This window comes from Alnus glutinosa, chromosome 1 (assembly GCF_958979055.1).
Source record: "Alnus glutinosa chromosome 1, dhAlnGlut1.1, whole genome shotgun sequence".
Lineage (NCBI taxonomy): Eukaryota > Viridiplantae > Streptophyta > Magnoliopsida > Fagales > Betulaceae > Alnus > Alnus glutinosa.
In genome coordinates this window covers 32816724-32836575 of record NC_084886.1, presented here as the reverse complement: position 1 = coordinate 32836575, position 19852 = coordinate 32816724, and the positions used below count along the sequence as shown (strand labels likewise).

General features: G+C 42.9%; 1 protein-coding gene across 4 annotated transcripts in view; it reads right to left on the bottom strand.

Annotated features, from left to right (window-relative positions):
- Nucleotides 1-19852, bottom strand: part of LOC133878610 (uncharacterized) — a 52535-nt gene that overhangs the window by 13996 nt on the left and 18687 nt on the right. For all 4 annotated transcript variants that reach the window (XM_062317203.1, XM_062317178.1, XM_062317196.1 and 1 more), the window contains one exon: nucleotides 11750-11860. In XM_062317203.1, the coding sequence (XP_062173187.1) occupies nucleotides 11750-11860 (111 nt within the window). The remainder of the gene's footprint in view (nucleotides 1-11749; nucleotides 11861-19852) is intronic.

The following is a 19852-nucleotide window of genomic DNA, read 5'->3' as shown; positions in this document are numbered from 1 at the left end:
TAAATGGACTGAAAATATTGAGGTGGACTATTGTAATGTGAGATAAGATAACGAATAGAGGTATATCTACATTTGTAAAGTCTGGAGACCAATGTGGTAATGTATTTACAAAGCCTTTGTATCGTAATTAATTAGAGTTTATTTGTTCCGAAGTGAGCTTATATAATATATATGTTCTAACTTGAGGGTGAGTGTTTAAAAGGGTATTATTGAAATAAAGGAAAAAGAGTGTGTTTGTCATCATTGGATTTTTCCCTAATATATATATAACTAGAACTGTAAACGAACTGAGATTGGCTTGTATAAGCTCGACTCGAGCTCTAGTCATTTAATAAACAAGTTGAGTTTGAACACTAATTTTGGCTCAAACATTAAACAAGCGAAACTCGTATAAATTCGTCTCGACACGGATAAAGCTTGAAAAGCGCGCGCGTGAGGAGATATTGGTATGTAATAATACACTAACATATATATTAACAAACATAGTGCATCATCCATTTGTGCTTTGCAAATGATCTCCTTGGTTGTGTGCTGTATAGGGCATAGAGAAGGAAGATAAAATAGTGTTTGGAGTAATCTTCTTCAAGATTTATGTCTTTTCAAGCTAGAAAATACCAAATGTTAGTCCTGTTTTGTTTAGTTGTTGTGTTCTTTGATTCATGAAGAAACAAAGGGCTAAAAATTCTTGGGAAATCCAGCAAAGTTTTGGTTTTTAAGGAAAACCAGTTTCCAACAACATAACATATATATACACAAAAATTACGTATACTAACATGTATAAAATATGCATACATGTACATGTGTTATATATATTATATATCGATGTTAAACACACGTACACATGTATATAAATATATAAGGGGTGAGATATTTATGACATTTTCAAGCTTTTCATTAAAAAATATCCATTTTTTCAAGATTTTCATAAAAATGAATAATTGCTTATTTATCTGTTAAATAGTTTGATGACATAAAAAATACCAGTGTATTTAGTACTCAAGAAATTTCAAATCAGAGAATACGGCTTGTTTAAGGAGATGTACAAGATATAGAATATACAGGAAGATTTGTAATTAATGGAACTTAAAAGCATTAAAATAATAATTAATTTAACATACCATTTGAATAAAATGATATAATTAATTACAAGTCACGAATTAAATTTTTGTAACTTCCTTCCACTTAGAATTGTAATAAATCTCCATCCAATTTTCAATTTTAACTTTATTTGCAGATAGACCCAAAAATACATACTACCAAGTAAAAAATTTCAATCTTTTGTAACAAGTTTTCTGGTTTAATGGGAATTTAGAGTAGAAATGGAGAGAAATAGAGAAATGGAAGAAGAAATTAAAATGGAATTAACACTGATAATAGGCAAATTCGAGGATGCCTAAAACCTCCATGAGTGATTCGAGGTACTCCCCCTCCATTTTCAACCAAAGACTGGATATCAATTTTCATACCTAAAACATTTAACTAGTCTTGTTTATATAGACCCACCTAAAGGCCACTAACTAATAGGTCACTAACTAATAAGGCCCAAGGCCCATTAAACTACTAAGGCGGCCCATTAATAATATATCTGTTACAATACCGACCCCTTTTAGCACCTTGCCCACAAGGTGCAGTTATTTTTGCGTAAAAAATATAAAAGCTTCAAAAGTTGGTTGCTGCCCTTTCTTTGTGAACAAAAATATCGCTCCAATTGTTGTAGGCCCATTAACCCACAAAAAGCAGCCCTTTCTCAAGGATAAGCAGTACTGGTTCCCATGCAAGTGGTCCCATGCACAAGATCCAGCCCATTGTAAAATCCACAATCTTCTAGAAGCAAAAGGATAAGCCATCTTCACGCGTGACTGCGTGAGGGAGAAAAAAAAAAAAAAAAAAGCCTCCTTCAGCTTTGAAATGAAATGGCCCTAATGATGACAAGGATAGGAGGGATTTATGGTATGAGTTAGCTGGTTTGATGAGTTGTTGGGATTTGCCGTGGTGTATTGGGGGAGATTTTAATGTAGTTCGCTTTCCTAGCGAGAGGTCGGGCAATGCCAGTTTCTCAGTTGCCATGGAAGAATTTTCAGACTTCATCTTCATGCATAACTTGGTGGATCTACCTCTTCAAGATGGCCAGTTTACATGGTCTAATAATCATACATGGTCTAGAATTGATAGATTCTTAGTTTCTGTGGAGTGGGAGGAACACTTTCCTGAAGTAACACAAAGGAGGCTACCAAGACTTCTTTCCGATCACTTTCCTTTGTTTTTGGATTGTGGGGCACCAAGAGGAGGAAAAAGGTATTTTAAATTTGAGAACACGTGGCTGAACTATGAGGGTTTTTTTGAGCAGATCAAAAAGTGGTGGTCGTCTTATGAGTGTTCGGGTTTACCAAGTCACATTTTGGCATTTAAACTGAAGGCCTTGAAGACAGATTTGAAGAAATGGAATGCTGAAGTGTTTGGTGATGTGGGGAAGAAGAAGAAAGAATTATTGGAGGGCATTCGTGAGCTGGATTCAATTGATGAAGGCCGAGGCCTAGAGGAGGAAGAGAAGGTTCGCAAGATAGATATGTCAAGAGAGCTGGAGAAAACTCTTCTTTCTGAGGAAATAATATGGAGACAGAAATCTAAAGCTTTGTGGTTGAAGGAGGGGGACAAGAACACAAAATTTTTCCACAGGTTGGCCAACTCGCGTCGCAAGTTTAATCAAGTGGACTCTCTAAGCATAAATGGTGAAATCTCCATAAATCCAAGGGAGATTCAGGAGCATATAGTTCATTTTTATAAAAAATTGTATGTTGAGAATTGTTCTTGGCGGCCAAGGGTCAAGGGCCTTTCTTTTCTTTCAATTGATGAAGATGAGAGTAGTTGGCTAGAAAGAGAATTTGAGGAGAAGGAGGTATGGGATGTCAGAAGAGATTTTAAAGGAGATAAGGCACCGGGCCCCGATGGCTTCACTATGGCTTTTTTTCAAAAGTGTTGGGATATTCTAAAACATGACATTATGGCTGTTTTTGCAGATTTTCACTCTCGAGGCAAGTTTGAAAAGAGCTTCAATGCTACTTTTGTCTCTCTGATTCCAAAGAAGAATGATGTCTTGGATGTGAGAGACTTTCGGCCTATCAGTCTTATTGGGGGAATTTACAAGATTATTTCCAAAGTCCTTGCGAACAGGTTTAAATCAGTTTTGGGTAAGATTATTTCAAACACCCAAAACGCGTTCATAGGTGGTCGACAAATCTTGGATTCAGTGCTTATTGCTAATGAATGTGTGGATAGTCAAATTCGTTCGGGGGATTCTGGGTTGCTATGTAAGTTGGATTTGAAAAGGCCTATGATCATGTGAATTGGGACTTCTTGCTTTACTTACTACAGCGTTGTGGCTTTGGGGAGAAATGGAGGGCTTGGATTCGTTTTTGTATCTCTACGGTGAGATTCTCCATCCTTGTCAATGGAACTCCGTCGGGTTTCCTTACCAGCTCTCGCGGGTTGCGACAAGGTGATCCTCTGTCACCTTTATTATTTGCGGTGGTTATGGAGGCTTTGAGCCAGATGCTGGTTGCTGCGTTAGAGCAGGGTTCGATGACAGGTTTTGCAATGGGACATAGAAAGTCAGAGGTAATAGTAGTGAATCATTTATTGTTTGCTGATGATACGTTGATCTTTTGTGGGGCGCAAGAAGAACAAATTCGACATCTGAGTTGCGTCTTTCTTTGCTTTGAGGCAGCATCGGGATTAAGGATCAATCTAGGAAAATCAGAAATTGTTCCTATTGATGAGGTGGAGGATGTTGAAGGGTTGGCTCTGCTTTTGGGTTGTCGGGTTGGTTCTTTGCCTATGACTTACTTGGGTATGCCTTTGGGTGCCTCTTACAAGTTTGTTTCTACTTGGAAAGGGGTGGTTGAGAAAATGGAAAAGAAGCTGGCTGGATGGAAGCATATGTATTTGTCAAAGGGCGGGCAGTTGACTCTTATTAAGAGCACGCTGTCCAATCTCCCCACGTATCTCTTGTCGTTGTTCCCTATTCCTTTGAGGATGGCTAATCGTCTTGAAAAAATCCAGAGGGATTTCTTATGGGGTGGTATAGGGGATGAGGCCAAATTTCATTTAGTGAAATGGAACAGGATTTGTACTACGTTGCATTCAGGTGGGTTGGGAGTCCACAACCTCACCCAGTTTAATCAAGCTCTTTTGGGTAAATGGTTGTGGAGATATCGTAGGGAGAGAGAGGCTTTATGGCGTTTGGTGATTGACGCCAAATTTGGGAGCCTAAAGGGGGGTGGTGTTCTATTGAGGTGTCGGGTTCCTATGGAGTGGGGGTTTGGAAATATATCAGGAAAGGATGGAAGAAGTTTTGCAATTATGTTCGGATTGTGGTAGGGGATGGGTCACATATCAGTTTCTGGCATGATTGGTGGTGTGGGGAGAGATCTTTGAAGCATTGTTATCCAGTTCTGTATAGTATTGTGAGGAACAAAGCTACAATGGTGGTGGATAATTTGGCTGTTCATAATGGAAATATTCATTGGAATGTTCTCTTTACGCGGCAATTCCAGGACTGGGAGATGGAGATGGAGATGGTGCTTTCTTTCTTCGAGCGGTTGTACTCCACTTCGATTCGACAAGGAGAAGGTGACAAGTTAGTTTGGAACCTTTCTACAAGGGGTTTTTTTGAAGTAAGGTCATATTATGAAGTGCTTAGTAGGAAAGAAGGCCCATCATTCCCGTGAAAGAATATATGGTGTGCTAAGGCTCCGACAAGAGTGGCATTCTTTGTATGGTCTGCATCTTTAGGAAAATTATTGACCCATGACAATCTGCGAAAGAGGAATATTGTGGTTATTGAGTGGTGTTGTATGTGTAAAAAGAAGGGGGAGTCTATTAATCATCTGTTACTTCATTGCGACGCCGCCCATGAGCTTTGGAGTTTTATGTTTTCTTTATTTAGAGTTGAGTGGGTCATGCCACAAACGATGTTGGATTTGTTGACTACATGGGGTGCGTTTTTTGGGCATGGCCTAGCTAAAAAAGTTTGGCGGTTAATTCCTCATTGTGTTTTGTGGAGCATTTGGCGGGAGCAGAATGCGAGGCTTTTTGAAGATGTCGAGACTGTAATGGTAGTGTTAAGAAAGCGTGTGCTTAACACGCTATATCTTTGGATAGCGTCCCGTCTTTGCCACCTACGTGTTTCTACTTTTGTAGACTTTCTAAATTTATTAGTTGTTCCTCCCGTTTAGGGACACTCTTGTATACTTCCCGTGTATTAGGGTTGCGCCCCTCTGCACTTTTTATTGAATTTGAAATTACTTATCAAAAAAAGAAAAGAAAAGAAAAAATGCTACACATAATGAAGAGTTCTTGTGGACAGGATCATGCATCCAGGGCTTAAAAAAGCCTTCCTTAGAAGAGGTTTGTGGGTTCCACATCATTAGAGAGATAGAGAACACATTTCCATTCAAAACAGCCACTTTTAATAAATATCTGATGTCTGTAAAACAGTATTTATCTGATCCAAAAAGTTTTCATCAAAGATATTTTCTTACAGTACACTAGAGATTTACTGTGGGCTCTCTCTCTTTCTCTCGATGGTGAGTTCATCAGGTTGGTGGTCAGTTGAGTCAAAGACGTCTGATTTGTCGGTGGTGGGTGGTTTCACAGGCATTAGGATCCATGAAAAACGCAAAGGAGAGACGAGGTCCATTCTTATAGGCAAAGACGAAGCTGCTTGGTTGCTCAAGTCTTTTCATGATCTGCTTACGGTTCATGACTGTAGAGTGTTCTGGAACCAATCCGTTTCGGGCTTTCCTCGAATTCTTGCGCAGCAATGCGCCAATAGGCATGGTTACTTTCTGACCATAGAAGAATATGAGGGTAGAAGAAGGAAAGGTTCTGTCTTGGTGCCTAAAGGGAAATTTGGCAAAGGGTGGAAGCGTTTCGAGGAGGAGCTTCGTTTAGCTTTTAACAGTCTGCATGCTGACAGTACAAGCTACTAGAAGCATTTACAGGTTAAGGAAGTTTCACAGCCTAAGCCTCATTCCGAGATGAGGAGGAGCTTTGCTGAAGTTTTAAGAGCCTCTATGCCGAAAGATAAGGCGTCATATTCTGTTACGGAGAAAGATATCCAGGCCCGGGCGATGTCTCCGGCGAAGGGCTGTCGTGATCAGGCGCTTTTAACGGCAAAGATTGTGAAGGCCTTTCCGGCGAAGGATAATTTACAAATGACAGCTCCGGCGACTCTCTGTTTTGTCGAAAAGAGAGTCAGCTTCAGGCCTAAGGGGTAGGGTGGTGGGCTCTAGCCCCTCTATGTTGCCCTCTGCGTCACGCAAGTCACATTTCGGTGATTGCCTCAATCTGCGTAGCATCAAGAAGACGTTGAAGAAGTTGCATGTGGAAATCGGGTATTGTCTGAAAGGTTTGCACCTGCTGGAAGATGATTTGCTGGGTAGTGGTCCAAAGCTTCCCGGTCCTAATTCTTTAACCAGGACCCAATCTAATTCCTTGGGCTCCAGACTTCCTCCGCCCAAATCCATGAAGCCCGCAAGCCCCTCTTTGACCCGAGGTCCTTCAGAGCCAGCCCAACTCTCTAAAGGTAAAGCCCCTTTGCTTTTTCCCATCAAGAGGCCCAAGATTTTGATTAAGGCTAAGGCTGGTTCGGTTCTTCGTCCTATTCCAACTCCCCATTTCTCGTTGGGCGCCAATGCTTCCACTTCCGCTGTGCAATCGGAGTCATTAGGTCTGGGTTCTGCCATTTCGAAGTCCGCGTTTAGACCAGGCTTTTCTGGCCAGGTTTATAAGCGTCGGAAATTACGAAATCATCAATCTTTGGCTGTTTGGAAAGTTAAGCAAGGGCAAACCAAACCGGATGCGGGAACGAGTCAGAGCAGGGAGAAGGAAGCAGTTTCTTCGATGGTTGGGGAAGAGGACACCTCTCCGGCTTCCGAGGAGGTGTTGTGCGGTGGGGAAGGAGAGCCAACAGTCTTGCAGCTAGCCAATAGACAGTTGGAGGAGTTAGCAGTCACATATCTAGGGTTGGAATCAGATGGCTCTCGTTTGTCTGGGTTCGGCTCATTTGTAGCTAGAGAGACCACCAATTTAGGGGAGAAGGGTTCTGTCGTTGGAAAAGGAGATACTATGGCTTTGTCGGAAGATGGTGGAGGTTTATTGTTGGCTCCTCAGGTATCTAGTTCGCAGTTGTGTGTTGTATTGGGTAATTCTAGGTTTGGTGTGGATTTAGTGGATTAGAGGCATGTAGAAGGCAGTCTTGAGCTAGTATTTTTTCCACAGAAGAAGGCAAAGTGGGTAACGAAACAAAAGCAATTTCAGTGGGATCTCAAGTGGAGAAATGTCTCTAGGAAGGAACAGGAGACAAAATGGAGATTGGGTCTTCTATTAAAGGCGTGGTGGCTGAGGAGGGAGCTCATCTAGAATGTTCTTCGAATTTGCTTGAGCATATTCCTGAAGGCCTATTATTCCAAGACAAGGTAAGGGATGGTAAGGGGGAGTTAGAGAGTAATGAGCCGATGGTCCACTAGCAGTGGAAGGTGAAGACGGGCAGAGGATGTCACCTAGATGGGTGGTGGAAAGAATCAAAAGGTTTTATCCAATTATTGGGCTATCTTGTGGTCGATTCGAGGACAGATTGTTGGCTTTGTTTGAGGAGATTGAAGCTGCCAGAGACCTCTCTTTGGCAGATCCTAAGACTAATTATTTGTCTTCACAAGGGGTGAAAAGGCAGAGGGAATTAAATAGGTTGGCTTGGTCTATTAACTATGAGAAGAAAGGGGTTCATTCTGTTAGAGGCAGGCATAAGGGTAGGGGTCCATCTCGCTTATATGACGCCTAAAATATTAATGTGGAACGTTAGAGGGCTAAATGCGATTGAGAAAAGATTGGAGATTAGAGGGCTTCTAAGGGATTGAAAGGCGGATATTGTATGCTTGGTGGAGACAAAGATGGCAATTATCTCAAGGGAGGTGGTGCGGAGTTTATGGGGTTGCTATCATGTTGATTGGTGCTATTCGGGTGCCAATGGAGCGTCGGGTGGGATTTTGTTAATGTGGGATAAAAGGGTGGTGGAGAAAGTGGAGGAATGTATAAGTAGATACAGCGTTGCTTGTTCTTTGCGCAACACTGGAGATAATGTAGTTTGGGCTTTTGGGGGGGTTTATGGTCCGAATGATGACAAGGAGAGGAGGGATTTGTGGGCTGAATTAGCTGGATTGATGAGTTGGTAGGAGATGCCTTGGTGTATTGAGGGGGATTTTAATGTGGTTCGTTTTCCTAATGAGAGATCTAGTGGTGCCAGCTACTCTGCAACTATGTAAGAGTTTTCAGACTTCATATTCATGCATAATTTGGTGGACCTACCCCTTGAAGATGGCCAATTTACTTGGTCTAATAATCAGGAAGATCAAATATGGTCTAGAATCGATAGGTTCTTAGTTTCTCTGGAGTGGGAAGAACGCTTTCCTGAAGTGTCACAGAGGAGATTGACAAGACTTCTTTCCGATCATTTTCCTTTGTTATTGGATTGTGGGACAACAAAATGGGGAAACAGGTATTTTAAGTTTGAGAAAATGTGGCTGAAATACAAGGGTTTTGTTGAACACGTTAAAAAGTGGTGGATGTCTTATGAGTTTTGGCTAATAAATTGAAGGCTTTGAAGTTTGATTTGAAGAAATGGAATGAAGAAGTGTTTGGTGATATAGGGAAGAAGAAGAAAGAATTATTGGAGGATATTCGAGACCTGGAGTTAATTGAAGAATGTCGTTGCCTAGAGGAGGACGAAAAAAGTTCGTAAGGTAGATATGTTGAGAGAAGAAGACTCTTCTTTTTGAGGAAATGAGTTGGAGGCAAAAATCTAGAGCTTTGTGGTTGAAGGAGGGGGACAAGAACACAAAAAAAATTTCACAGGGTGGCCAACTCACATCGTAAATTCAATCAAGTGGATTCTTTGAGTATTAACAGTACAATTTCCAGGAATCCTGCGGAGATTAAGGAGCATATAGTTCAATATTACAACAATTTGTACTTTGAGAATTGTTCTTGGCGGCCTAGGGTGGAGGGCTTATCTTTTTTATCCATTTATGCGGATGAGAGCAGTTGGCTAGAAAGAGCATTTGAGGAGAAGGAGGTGTGGGATGTGATCAAGAATTTGAATGGAGAAAAGGTGCCTGGTCCTGACAGATTCACTTTGGCTTTCTTTCAAAAGTGTTGGATTTTTTAAAAACTGGCATTATAGATGTTTTTGCAGAATTTCATGTTGGAGGCAAGTTTGAAAAGAGTTTTAATGCTACTTTTGTCTCCTTGATTCCTAAGAAGACTGGTGCCATGGATGTGAGAGATTTTCGCCCTATTAGTTTGGTAGGGGGGATTTACAAGATTATTTCAAAGGTCCTTGCGAACAGATTTAAATCAGTTTTTGGCAAGATTTTCTCCAACACTCAGAATGCGTTTATTGGTGGTCGACAAATTTTAGACTCTGTGCTTATTGCAAACGAATGTGTGGATAGTCAAATTCGATCAGCGGACCTTGGGCTATTGTGTAAGTTGGATCTGGAGAAGGCTTATGATCATGTGAATTGGGATTTTTTGATATATTTGTTGCACCGTTGTGGTTTTGGGGAAAAATGGAGGGCTTGGATACGTTTTTGTATCTCTACGGTGAGATTATTTTTGTGAATGGAACCCCGTCAGGTTTCTTTTATAGCTCTCGTGGTTTGCGACAAGGAGATCCTCTTTCTCCTTTTTTGTTTGTCGTGGTTATGGAGGCTTTAAGCCGGATGCTGATTGCCGCTTTGGATCAGGGCAATTTGACAGGGTTTTCAGTGGGATCCAGGAAGTCCGAGTCTTTAGTTGTGAATCATTTACTGTTCGCTGATGACACGTTGATTTTTTGTGGCGCGCAGGAAGAACAGATTCGATATCTGAGGTGTATTCTTCTATGCTTTGAGGCAATTTCAGGCTTGAGGATTAACTTAGGAAAATCAAAAGTTGTTCCTATCAGTGCAGTAGAGGATGTCGATAGGTTGGCTCACCTACTTGGTTGTCAGGTCGCTTCTTTGCCTTTGACATACTTGGGTTGCCATTGGGAGCTTCTTACAAATCCGTGTCCATTTGAAATGGTGTTGTTGAGAAAATGGAAAGGAGGTTAGCTGGATGGAAGCGTATATATTTGTCTAAGGGAGGGTGGCTGACTCTTATTAAAAGTACGCTCTCCAATCTTCCTACATATCTCTTGTCGCTGTTTCCTATTCCAATGAAGGTGGCTAATCGTCTTGATAAGATTCATAAGGCTTTTCTTTGGGGTGGTATTGGAGATGAGGCCAAATTTCATTTAGTGAAATGGAACAGGATATGTACTCCTTTGCATTCAAGTGGGTTGGGAGTTCACAACTTCATCCAATTTAATCAAGCTCTTCTGGGCAAATGGTTGTGGAGATATGGTAGGGAGAGAGGCTTTATGGCGATTGGTGATTGGTGATTGACGCAAAATTTGAGAGCCTAAAGAGTGGGTGGTGTTCGAAAGAGGTGTCGGGTTCCTATGGAGTGGGTGTGTGGAAACATATTAGAAGGGGATGGGAGAAGTTTTATAATTTTGTTCATTTTGAGGTGGGGGATGGGTCACTTATTAGTTTCTGGCATGATTGGTGGTGTGGGGATAGTTCTTCGAAGCAGTGATTTCCAGCTTTGTTTAGTATTGCAAGGAACAAAAGATGCGATGGTGGATGATAACTTGGTCGTTCATAACGGAGTTATTCAATGGAATGTCCTTTTTACAAGGCAAATCCAGGATTGGGAAATAGAGATGGTTCTTTCTTTCTTCGATCGAATTTACTTCTCTTATGTTCGATATGGAGAGGGCAACAGATTAGTTTGAAACCCTTCTAAAAAGGGTTTTTTTGAGGTGAGCTCCTATTATGAAGTACTGATTAGAAGAAATGGCCCATCTTTTCCGTGGAAGAGTATTTGACGTGTTAAGGCTCCGACTAGGGTGGCTTTTTTGTTTGGTCAACAACTTTGGGTAAAATTTTGACGCATGATAACTTGCATAAGAGGAATATCGTAGTGATTGAGTGGTGTTGTATGTTTAAGAAGAATGGGGAGTCTATTGATCATTTGTTGCTTCACTGCGAAGTAGTCCATGATCTTTGGAGTTACATTCTCGTCCTATTTGGGGTAGAGTGGGTGATGCCATGAACAGTATTGGAGGTGTTGACTAGTTGTGGCGCATCGGTTGGGTATGGTCGTGATAAAGAAGTTTGGCGGTTAACTCCATTGTGATTATTATGGTGTATTTGGCGGGAACGGAATGCGAGGCTCTTTGAAGATGTAGAGACATCAATGGTAGAGCTAAGGAAGCATTTGCTTAATATGTTGTATATTTGAATCGCTCCCCATCATTGCTTGAATGATTTTATTTTTGTAGACTTTTTAAATTTATTCTCTTCTCGTCCCATTTAGGGGATCTCTTGTATACTTCCCGTGTATAAGGGTTGCGCCCCTCTGTGCTTTTAATGAACTGAGTTACAATTACTTATCAAAAAAAAAAAAAAGTATTTAGAATGGAGAGTTCAAAATGTTATACATACTACAACACTGAATCTTGACATTGGGTGTTCAAATGAGTTGACTCGCAAATCCACAACCAGCAGACAAAAACATTTCTAGGAACTACTTCATGCAGATAAAACAAAGGTTTTCTAATTGTAACACATAATGAAGTTAATTTGTTGAAAAAAATTAGGTGCACCTCGACAGCCAGGTTGACACTATCTCTGCATAAGGAAGTACATGGAAGTACTCGACAACTGGGGTAACCATCCATCTGCTGGAACTTTTTCTGACCAAAGGACCCTGCAAGCTACTCAAATAGCAAAGAAAAAAAAAACAACTCATTAAAAAAATGAACAGTTGATTATGATCTTTAGTCCCTTATAAAAAGCATTTAAGGTCAGACAAGCAAATAACAGTTAATGGGGAAAGAAGCATAAAGAGTATATTCTTTCTTGAACCAAAAGAATATTTGGTGCTTCCTTCAATAAGTGGCACTACATAATGGCATCGATTTACTCAGTCAACCGAGAAAGAACAGTTTCTAGGAAACAACCAAACAAGCTTTTTTAATCATCTTCAACAATGAAAAAACCTTAATTTAACCATCTTGTATATGTATTCTCAGTATTATTGATAGTCAGTTCATTTGTCGGCCCAAGTCGGCCTAGTTTGGTCCACTGTTGGCTCAGATATCTGGCCACCGCCCGGGTGCCATCTCCAGTAACCACCTGGCCACCATCCTACATCCATCTCCAACCACCTTCCAGCCACCGCCACCAGCCACCTCCCGCCTCACTCTCAGATTGGCTTTACGTCACACTTGATTCCACCCCTATCCAAGCTCATGCTCTGCTTTTGGATCCTGCCACCCACAATCTTTATCTGTTTCATCAACGAATCAGAAGGCCAAGATCACACTCAAATATTGGTTTTTGTTGCACCAAATCCACCTCAGCAAAAAAAAAAAAAAGACAATTCTTTTTCTTTCCAAACTCAAGCTTCCACCTTGTGTTTGAGGGGGAATGTTAGGTTTCTATATTAGGTTTAACATTTTCCTTATCAATGTATATGCCAAAGTTGGTTGATTGTTAGGATTCAATTACCTTATTCGTATTCACTCCACCTACCACATTTCCCCTAGAAAAAGGGGTCGTTCGTATAGTAAACATTTTTTTTTTATAAGTAATAAAAATTTTATAAAAAAAGCGTAAGACGCCCTTAAGTACACAGGAATTATCAAAACAACCTACAACAAGAAAGAAAACCCAGTAACCCTCAAAAACTCAAGCCCTCAAACCTAAAACATTCAGGAGATCCCAACCCTACACCACGTGCGCCTTGCCTTTCCTAAGCCGGAAGGAAGCGCTAGAATCACCATAGTTGATGGAACTTACCAGATTCAATACTTCCCTCCTACCTTTAGTCTTTTGACGTGTTGCCTTAACTCCCTAATGGAAGTTCTCTTGTATGGCTTCCAAAATGCCAAGGACGGATCCATATCCTCATCACTATCCAACTCCCAATCCAAAGCCAATTTGGGAGGTAAAACACAAACAACCCCTTTACGACCATCCTCAGCGTAGGTAGCCACCTCAAGGTAACAATTGGCCTTATTACCACCCCCACAAACCATCAAGGCTTTCACATATTTGCGGTAGGACTTGACAAAATCCTTCTTCACTGGTTCCTTCAGCGCCTCCTCTACTGTGGCCAACAACCACACAAAACACTGGAGACCTAAAAAAATAAAACCAAAAAACCCCTTCCTCCTTTCCTCCAAGCGAATCTCAGACACATCTGCCTTCACCGAAAAGTAGCGAGCTTTGGCTTCCAGAGAGAATCGACGCTCCATCTCTGCTTTAACTAAGAAGCCTCAAAAAGAAACACCACAGCAACATACTCGCAAGATTGCCCGTCGGAGAAGATGAAAGAGCTCCGATGAAAGCTCTAGCCCGATAATGAAAACAAAAACATAAACTGACCCCAAAAAAGCACCGATGAAAACTCCAATGAAAGCACCTCTGAAAGAAACAAAGCCCTATCATGACGCGCCAACGCTAGGGTGGAGAGAGAGGAAGAGAGGCGAGAGTCCTCAGCATTTGTTGTATAGTAAACATATTGAAGACAGTACGACCAAAATGTAACTCTTAGGGCAATTCTCAGTAGTGGACGTACGCCTCTACGGCCGAACCACAAAAAATCCTTGTCTTTTCTTCCGCCGCTTCCGCTATATTCTCTTCCATTTACATCTAAACAATTTTCTATAGTACCAATATAGGAGACATCAAAACAATTAATTCCACCCTGAGCACATGTTGCATTGCGGTTCATGAGGAAAGAAAAATTAAGTCATGATAAAGAAGAAGATGACAATAGACACAACATCTATAGATACTAGTCTCACAAAGCAAAGGCCCAAAAACATAGTTTGCATATAGAACTGCAGTTCTAACAACTAGAAAAGTTTTAACTTCCATATTATAAGCAACATGTTAATCTCCCCTAAGCCCAATAGTTGATTTTGATTTCATTGCTCACTTCACCCATTTCTTGACTACTAGAACATAAAATAAGGCAAAACTACAATCATTTTAAGGTATGCTGTCCTTAAACAAACACTCTCATCAACTAACCATATGGCATCTAAACTTTTAGGTCACAGTTCACCTCATAATTGGTTTAAGAATCCAAATTTCTCACTTAGCAGGAAAAAGAAAATTCTATCACTATTATTTTCATCACTAATTCTAGGTTTAGAGCTACGAAAATACATAAAAACAATTAGATTGAAACAAAGTTACAACCATTTTTTTTTTTAATATCATGTGGGGTCTTTGGCGTGAGAGGAATGCTCGGCATTTTGAAGATGTAGAAATGCCGGTGTTGGAGTTACGTCGAAAGGTGCTTAATACGTTATTTGTATGGATCTCGGCTCATCATAGCCCGAATCGTGTTACGTTTGCAGAGTTTTTAAGTTCTTACTCTTTTGTTTCTTCTTTTTATGGGCACTTTTGTATACTTTATGTGTACTAGGGTTGCGTCCATCTACGCTTTTTAATGATATGACATTATCTATAAAAAAAATATATATATATATATATAGGATAAGAGATAAATTTATTAAAAGCGTAAGAAGCCCCTAAGCATACAAGAAATATACAAAAGGACACAAAAACATGAAAAAAAAAAAAAAAAAAAAAACCCAAACACCCCAATAGGAACCAACCCACAAAACTCAGAGACCATTACACCACAGCAATGGCACTCTTGCCTTTGCCCCGTCTATAACCAAAACCCCTAGCATTATAATTGATCGAGCACTCTAAGTTTTTCACATCTCTACTCCCTTTAGACTTAGGAGTGGAAACTAAAACCTCTTGATATTGCGCCACATCAATTTAAGCCAATAAATCCAAAAAGCCTTTCACATTCCCCTCATGGGAGACCCCAGAGTATGGGAACAAAAACCAACATCTATCGCGGCCCTAGGAGAACCACCAACCCCTTCAAAAACATCTCCTCTCAAAGATTCACCCACCTCTAAGGAAGACGACAATAGATGAGACCCCCCAAGCATTGGCGGGGCACCAACGCCCTTCATCTTCACACCCACAAACTGAGCGAAAGAGAGAGGAGACCCACCAACTCCGCTCGGAAGAAGGAAGCCACGCCGAAGAATGCTAATCGAGGGAGTCTTACTGACCGTTCCCCCACTAGGCTCCAACAAGGGCTGGGCACCAAAAGGCAGCGCCATTGGAGCACTGATCGCCGTCAAGGCCTCGTCAATCAAAGAAGCATCCAACTGGGCTCCTCTGCCTACTTTAGATCTACGGTAATATCTCAGCACCGATTTGGACTCCAATGGGTAGATAGGAGCCCCACTCTCTGACATCACCGAGAGAGAAAAGCGGAGCCTTTCACCCAAAGCGGCCACCCCCGAAGAAGTGGCGCCGAAGGAGCCCCCTACTGGAAAAGACCCCTCAATAGCCAAGTCTATCTTAACAGCCGAGTCAACCCCCACAAAGAAGGCTGGTGCAATGGGTTGTCCAGAGGAAGCTTGATCAAAAGGGAGAGAGGCGTGCACAGAAGATTTCGGCCCAGAAGACTCTAGAACAAGACCAGAGGAGGTGGGGACAGGACCAAACGCAACCACCGACGACGCTGAACCTGAAGACGCAAAACTCATAACCACAAAAGCATTTGATCCAAAGGCTTTCACAGAAGATTCTAGCAAAGAATACGCCGGGGCAGGACCGGGGGAACTCAGAATAGGACCATCGGCAATCGCCGACGACAACAGAGCAAGAATCGCCCGAGAAACCCAGACCTGCCCATTAGCCGCTCAAAACCCAACGAAGACACCAAGCTCAAATCCACAACAACATTAGAACCCACCAAAACAAACTTCTTGGTAATGGACTTGGAACCCAAGTTGTTGGACCCTACCCGAAACCGAGCCCTTCTTAAAACCACCTTAGCCCTCTTGAGCATCCCGCCCGCCTTGCGCTTAAGCCCAAAACACCTAATGCCCAATATCAATGTAAGCCTGCGAGGCCAATCGATCCACTCGCCCAAAGAGATTGAGAAGATTCCTAAAAAGTCCATCCTTTTCCTACGCCGAGGGGTCAACATCACCCTCTATAACCCTGCAACTCGTCGAACTGCACCTAGAGCCATCGGAAACACGAAGGGTATTACCTAGGGGACAAAACGATTGCTTCTCAAAGGCAAAACAATCTACCGGCTGCCGAACCACTGTGGAGCAGTCCAAAGCCATTGAAAAATTCTCCTCCAAAACTCCCCAAGCCACCGCCTGTTGCATTTCCATCTTAGACACCGTATGCGCCAACGCGCTTCTTCCCGTAGCCCTTGACAAAGACGGGAGACACCGTACGCACCACCTCCACAAACGGCATAGGCCCAACTGCCTTACCCATCTTCTCATCATCTTCAAGAAAAGCCAAGACTTTAGAAAGCTCGCCTGAAACACGACTTCAGCCCCGCCCATCATGTCCTTCAGGAAACAAAACCAGACCTCTCCGGCCACCCACAGCGTAGACCACTACCTGCAAGAAACAGCCGAACTTATTCCCACCTCTCCGCACGATGGTCACCTTAGACCCCTCCCTAAAAGACTCGATGAAATCTACAACCCCAGAATTTCGCAAAAACTCTTCCACCATCAACAACAGCCACGCAATACAACGTGAGCCCAAAAGAACTACCCCTGCAAAAGCTTTCCGCTTCTCCTCTACCATGAGCTCTGCAGACCCTTGCCCCACCGAGAACAAAAAAGATTTAGCCTCCACATAGAACCGGCTCTCCATACCCAACCACAAACGTCGACCCCCGAAAGGGATCAAAAGATGCGCGCCTCCAAGCACCGCCAACATAGTGAATCAATCACGTGACAACCAAAATGTAAGAGCAAAATCTGAAATGTATTCTTTGGGGTTGCAGATCCTCTCTTTTCTTGACACTCCTTGACAAGATATCTGGAAAATTTGTAGTAGTGAAAGAGTAGAGGAAGAGAGATGATGGTTAGTTTCAGATACACATAAATTTCGAATTAGACATAATCGAAGGAGAGGGACAGAGAAGGAAACTTCATAGCGTTGGCGCGTGAGAGCACGTCTAGCTAGGATATCACTCTCGTCCGCTTTCCAAACTCTCGTCTGATGTGCGGGGTTCGATCTTTGTTCTTAGGCTCTCGGTCGCGCTTGTTTTCGCGTGTAGGGGTTTTTGCCAGTGTTTTTTCTACTTGGGTGGCTCATTCTTTTGGCGACAATGTAAGTCTCCTTTGGGCCCGGCCGTCTGAGCTTTGGGGGTTTCTAGCGATGTAGAAGAGTTTTATTGTGGAGTCGAAGTCTTTTGATTTCTCAGTTTTGGTTGGGGTGCCGGTACTGCGGGTGGAGGAGAAGAGAAAAAAAAAATTTAGGTAAGGTCATGCTGAGTACCCAGTGCTCCGGTTGGCTTGCATCGACATTGGAGGTTCTTTTGGGTGTCCTGGAAGATCAAGATTTTGTCAAGTCTTTCAGGGAAGGGTCGAAAGTCTTGATTGCTCGGAGAAGTGGTAACAAAGCTGGCCATTTCTTAAAGGCATCAGTTTTCGGGATGGGCGGTTGAAGAGGGCTCATTCTGATTCCTGAGGGGCGTGGAGGATGGGGTTGGCATAAATTCTCTGATGAGCTAAGAAAGGCCGTAGAATACCTCTCGGCCATGGTGGGTTGTGGGTTTAGTTCATCGGGTGAGACGGTTAAGAAGGATGGGAAGGAGGAAGGGAAAGTAGAAGGGACAAAGATGAGCACAGGTCTGGATTCTCTTAGAGCCACAGAAGCGTCTTCGTTTTCTGGTGGTTCTCCAACGGGTGTGAAGCTGGGAAAGGGAACTGGCCCTCCGTCATTTGCAGAGGTGGTGCACTCGGGAGCAACTGCCTCTACCTTGGGTTACCCGTCTCCGGGTCATAATTCAGGTTCATGGGATGCGGCAAAGGTCGTTGACGTAAGGCCACTGGCGGAATGGTGTGATTTGGAGAAGCAGCCACCAATGGGTTGCTCCGCCATGGAGAAGCAAGCGCCTGATCCCCTAGGTAAGGACCTTCATCTTGATGAGCGTCTCAGTTCCAGAGTTTGTGTCAGTTGTTCAGCTTGCATGTCTGGGGTAGCCGTTGTTGAGGGTAACACTGCACTGCAAAAGGAAAGCGTGTTTGGAGTGTATGGGCAGATTCTAGAGATCCTTGGGCGCTTATCCAATGCTTTGATTTGGGCTTGCGGGTCTTTGAAGAGAATGGGCTTCAAGTCTTCGGTTTAAACGCAGGTTGGGTTTTGTGGCGGGCCGGATGCTTAAGAGGTGCAAGGCAACCATTAAAGGGTCCTGGTTTCGGGATGGGGCTAAGGTGCTTAAGCCCATTGCCAAGAAGGTTGTTGAATCGGCTCCTAAGTCGATTTCGGAGCGGGTCTCGGGTCCAGATTTGGGTTCTTCGGTGCCGGAAGCAGTGGGCGTTTCGATTGCTACTTTTTTAGTGTTTGTTGAGAATTCCTCTTCCATTCCTTCGTTGGTTTCTGCCCCGGAGGTTGTCTTGAAGAAGTCTTCGTTTTCTTCTGAGGATCCTGTGGCTTTGGGGTCTGCGTCTTTAGGATCAGCGTTGCCGATGGCTAGGTTTTCTTTTCCCCCTATAGCTTCTTCCAGGTTGGTGGGGATCTCTCCGGTAGTTTTGGGTTTCTCTTCAGCATCCCTGGTTGCTCCTACCAGATCTGAGGGGACTTCTCCAGTTCCTTCATTTTCAAGGGCAACTGAGTTGGGGAAGAGGTTGTGTTTATCTTCCCCAGTGCTATCGGATTCTAAGCTGTTTCGGAAGTACTTTTGAAAGGCTAGGAAAGCCAGAAAAATGCATTTGGACGGTATATCCTTTGCCGATGCTTTGGAAGCTTTGAGGCCAAGTGCTAAAGTGTCGAGGTCTATTTCTCGGATTTTGCTTGCTTGAGATCTAGTCGAGACAGTGGAAGTTGCGCTTCCAATGCAGGATTCTGCTGCTCTGGCAGTGTCCGTGAAGGATAATGGTACTTCTCCCGCTCTGTTGAGGGGTTTTCTTCGGCAGGGGTTTCTCAATCCGAGCCCTGCGTTGAATCCGATTGTTAAGGAAGGTGCGGCGACTTCAAGTTCTTCTATCGCGATTAAGGGAGAGGTTGGTTTGATCCGATCTCAAAAGCGGCCAGTGGGTTTTGGTCCGTCGGGGGAGGAGGTTGCGTGGGAGCAGGGCGAAGAGTTATGGGATGGGGAGGATGGCGATTTCCCTCTTCCTTTGGGTGTTTTTCCTCTTGATTGGGAGTTGGATAGTGATGAGGGTTTGGACCCGTCCTCGACAATTTTGGATGCCATTGAAGAGAACTACCACCGGGGAGTTAAGGCAGCGCCCCTAAAGTCCAAGGGTAGAAGGGAACTTTTGAATTTGGCAAGCTCCATCAACTATGGGGATTCTTGTGCGTCCTCCTGACGCAGAAAAGGCAAGGTGCACATGGTGTAGGGTTGGGGTCCCCGTAGGTTTTGGGGTTGGCTTTTCTTTGTATTTTGAGTTTCTTTTTCTTATTTTTTGGGTTGTGGGTTTTTTTTTTTTTTAGGGTTAATCGGGTTTTCTTGTGGGTTTTGGGGGATTTGTTGGATTGGGGTGCTTTCGGGGCAGGTTTGGGTGTTTAATGAGGGCTTCTTTGGGTTTAAGGGTTGCTCCTTATAGGTTTGTTTGGGTTTGTCCTTTTATGGACTAGCTTTGGTAGTTCATGTGTATACTCTCGGTGTACTTAGA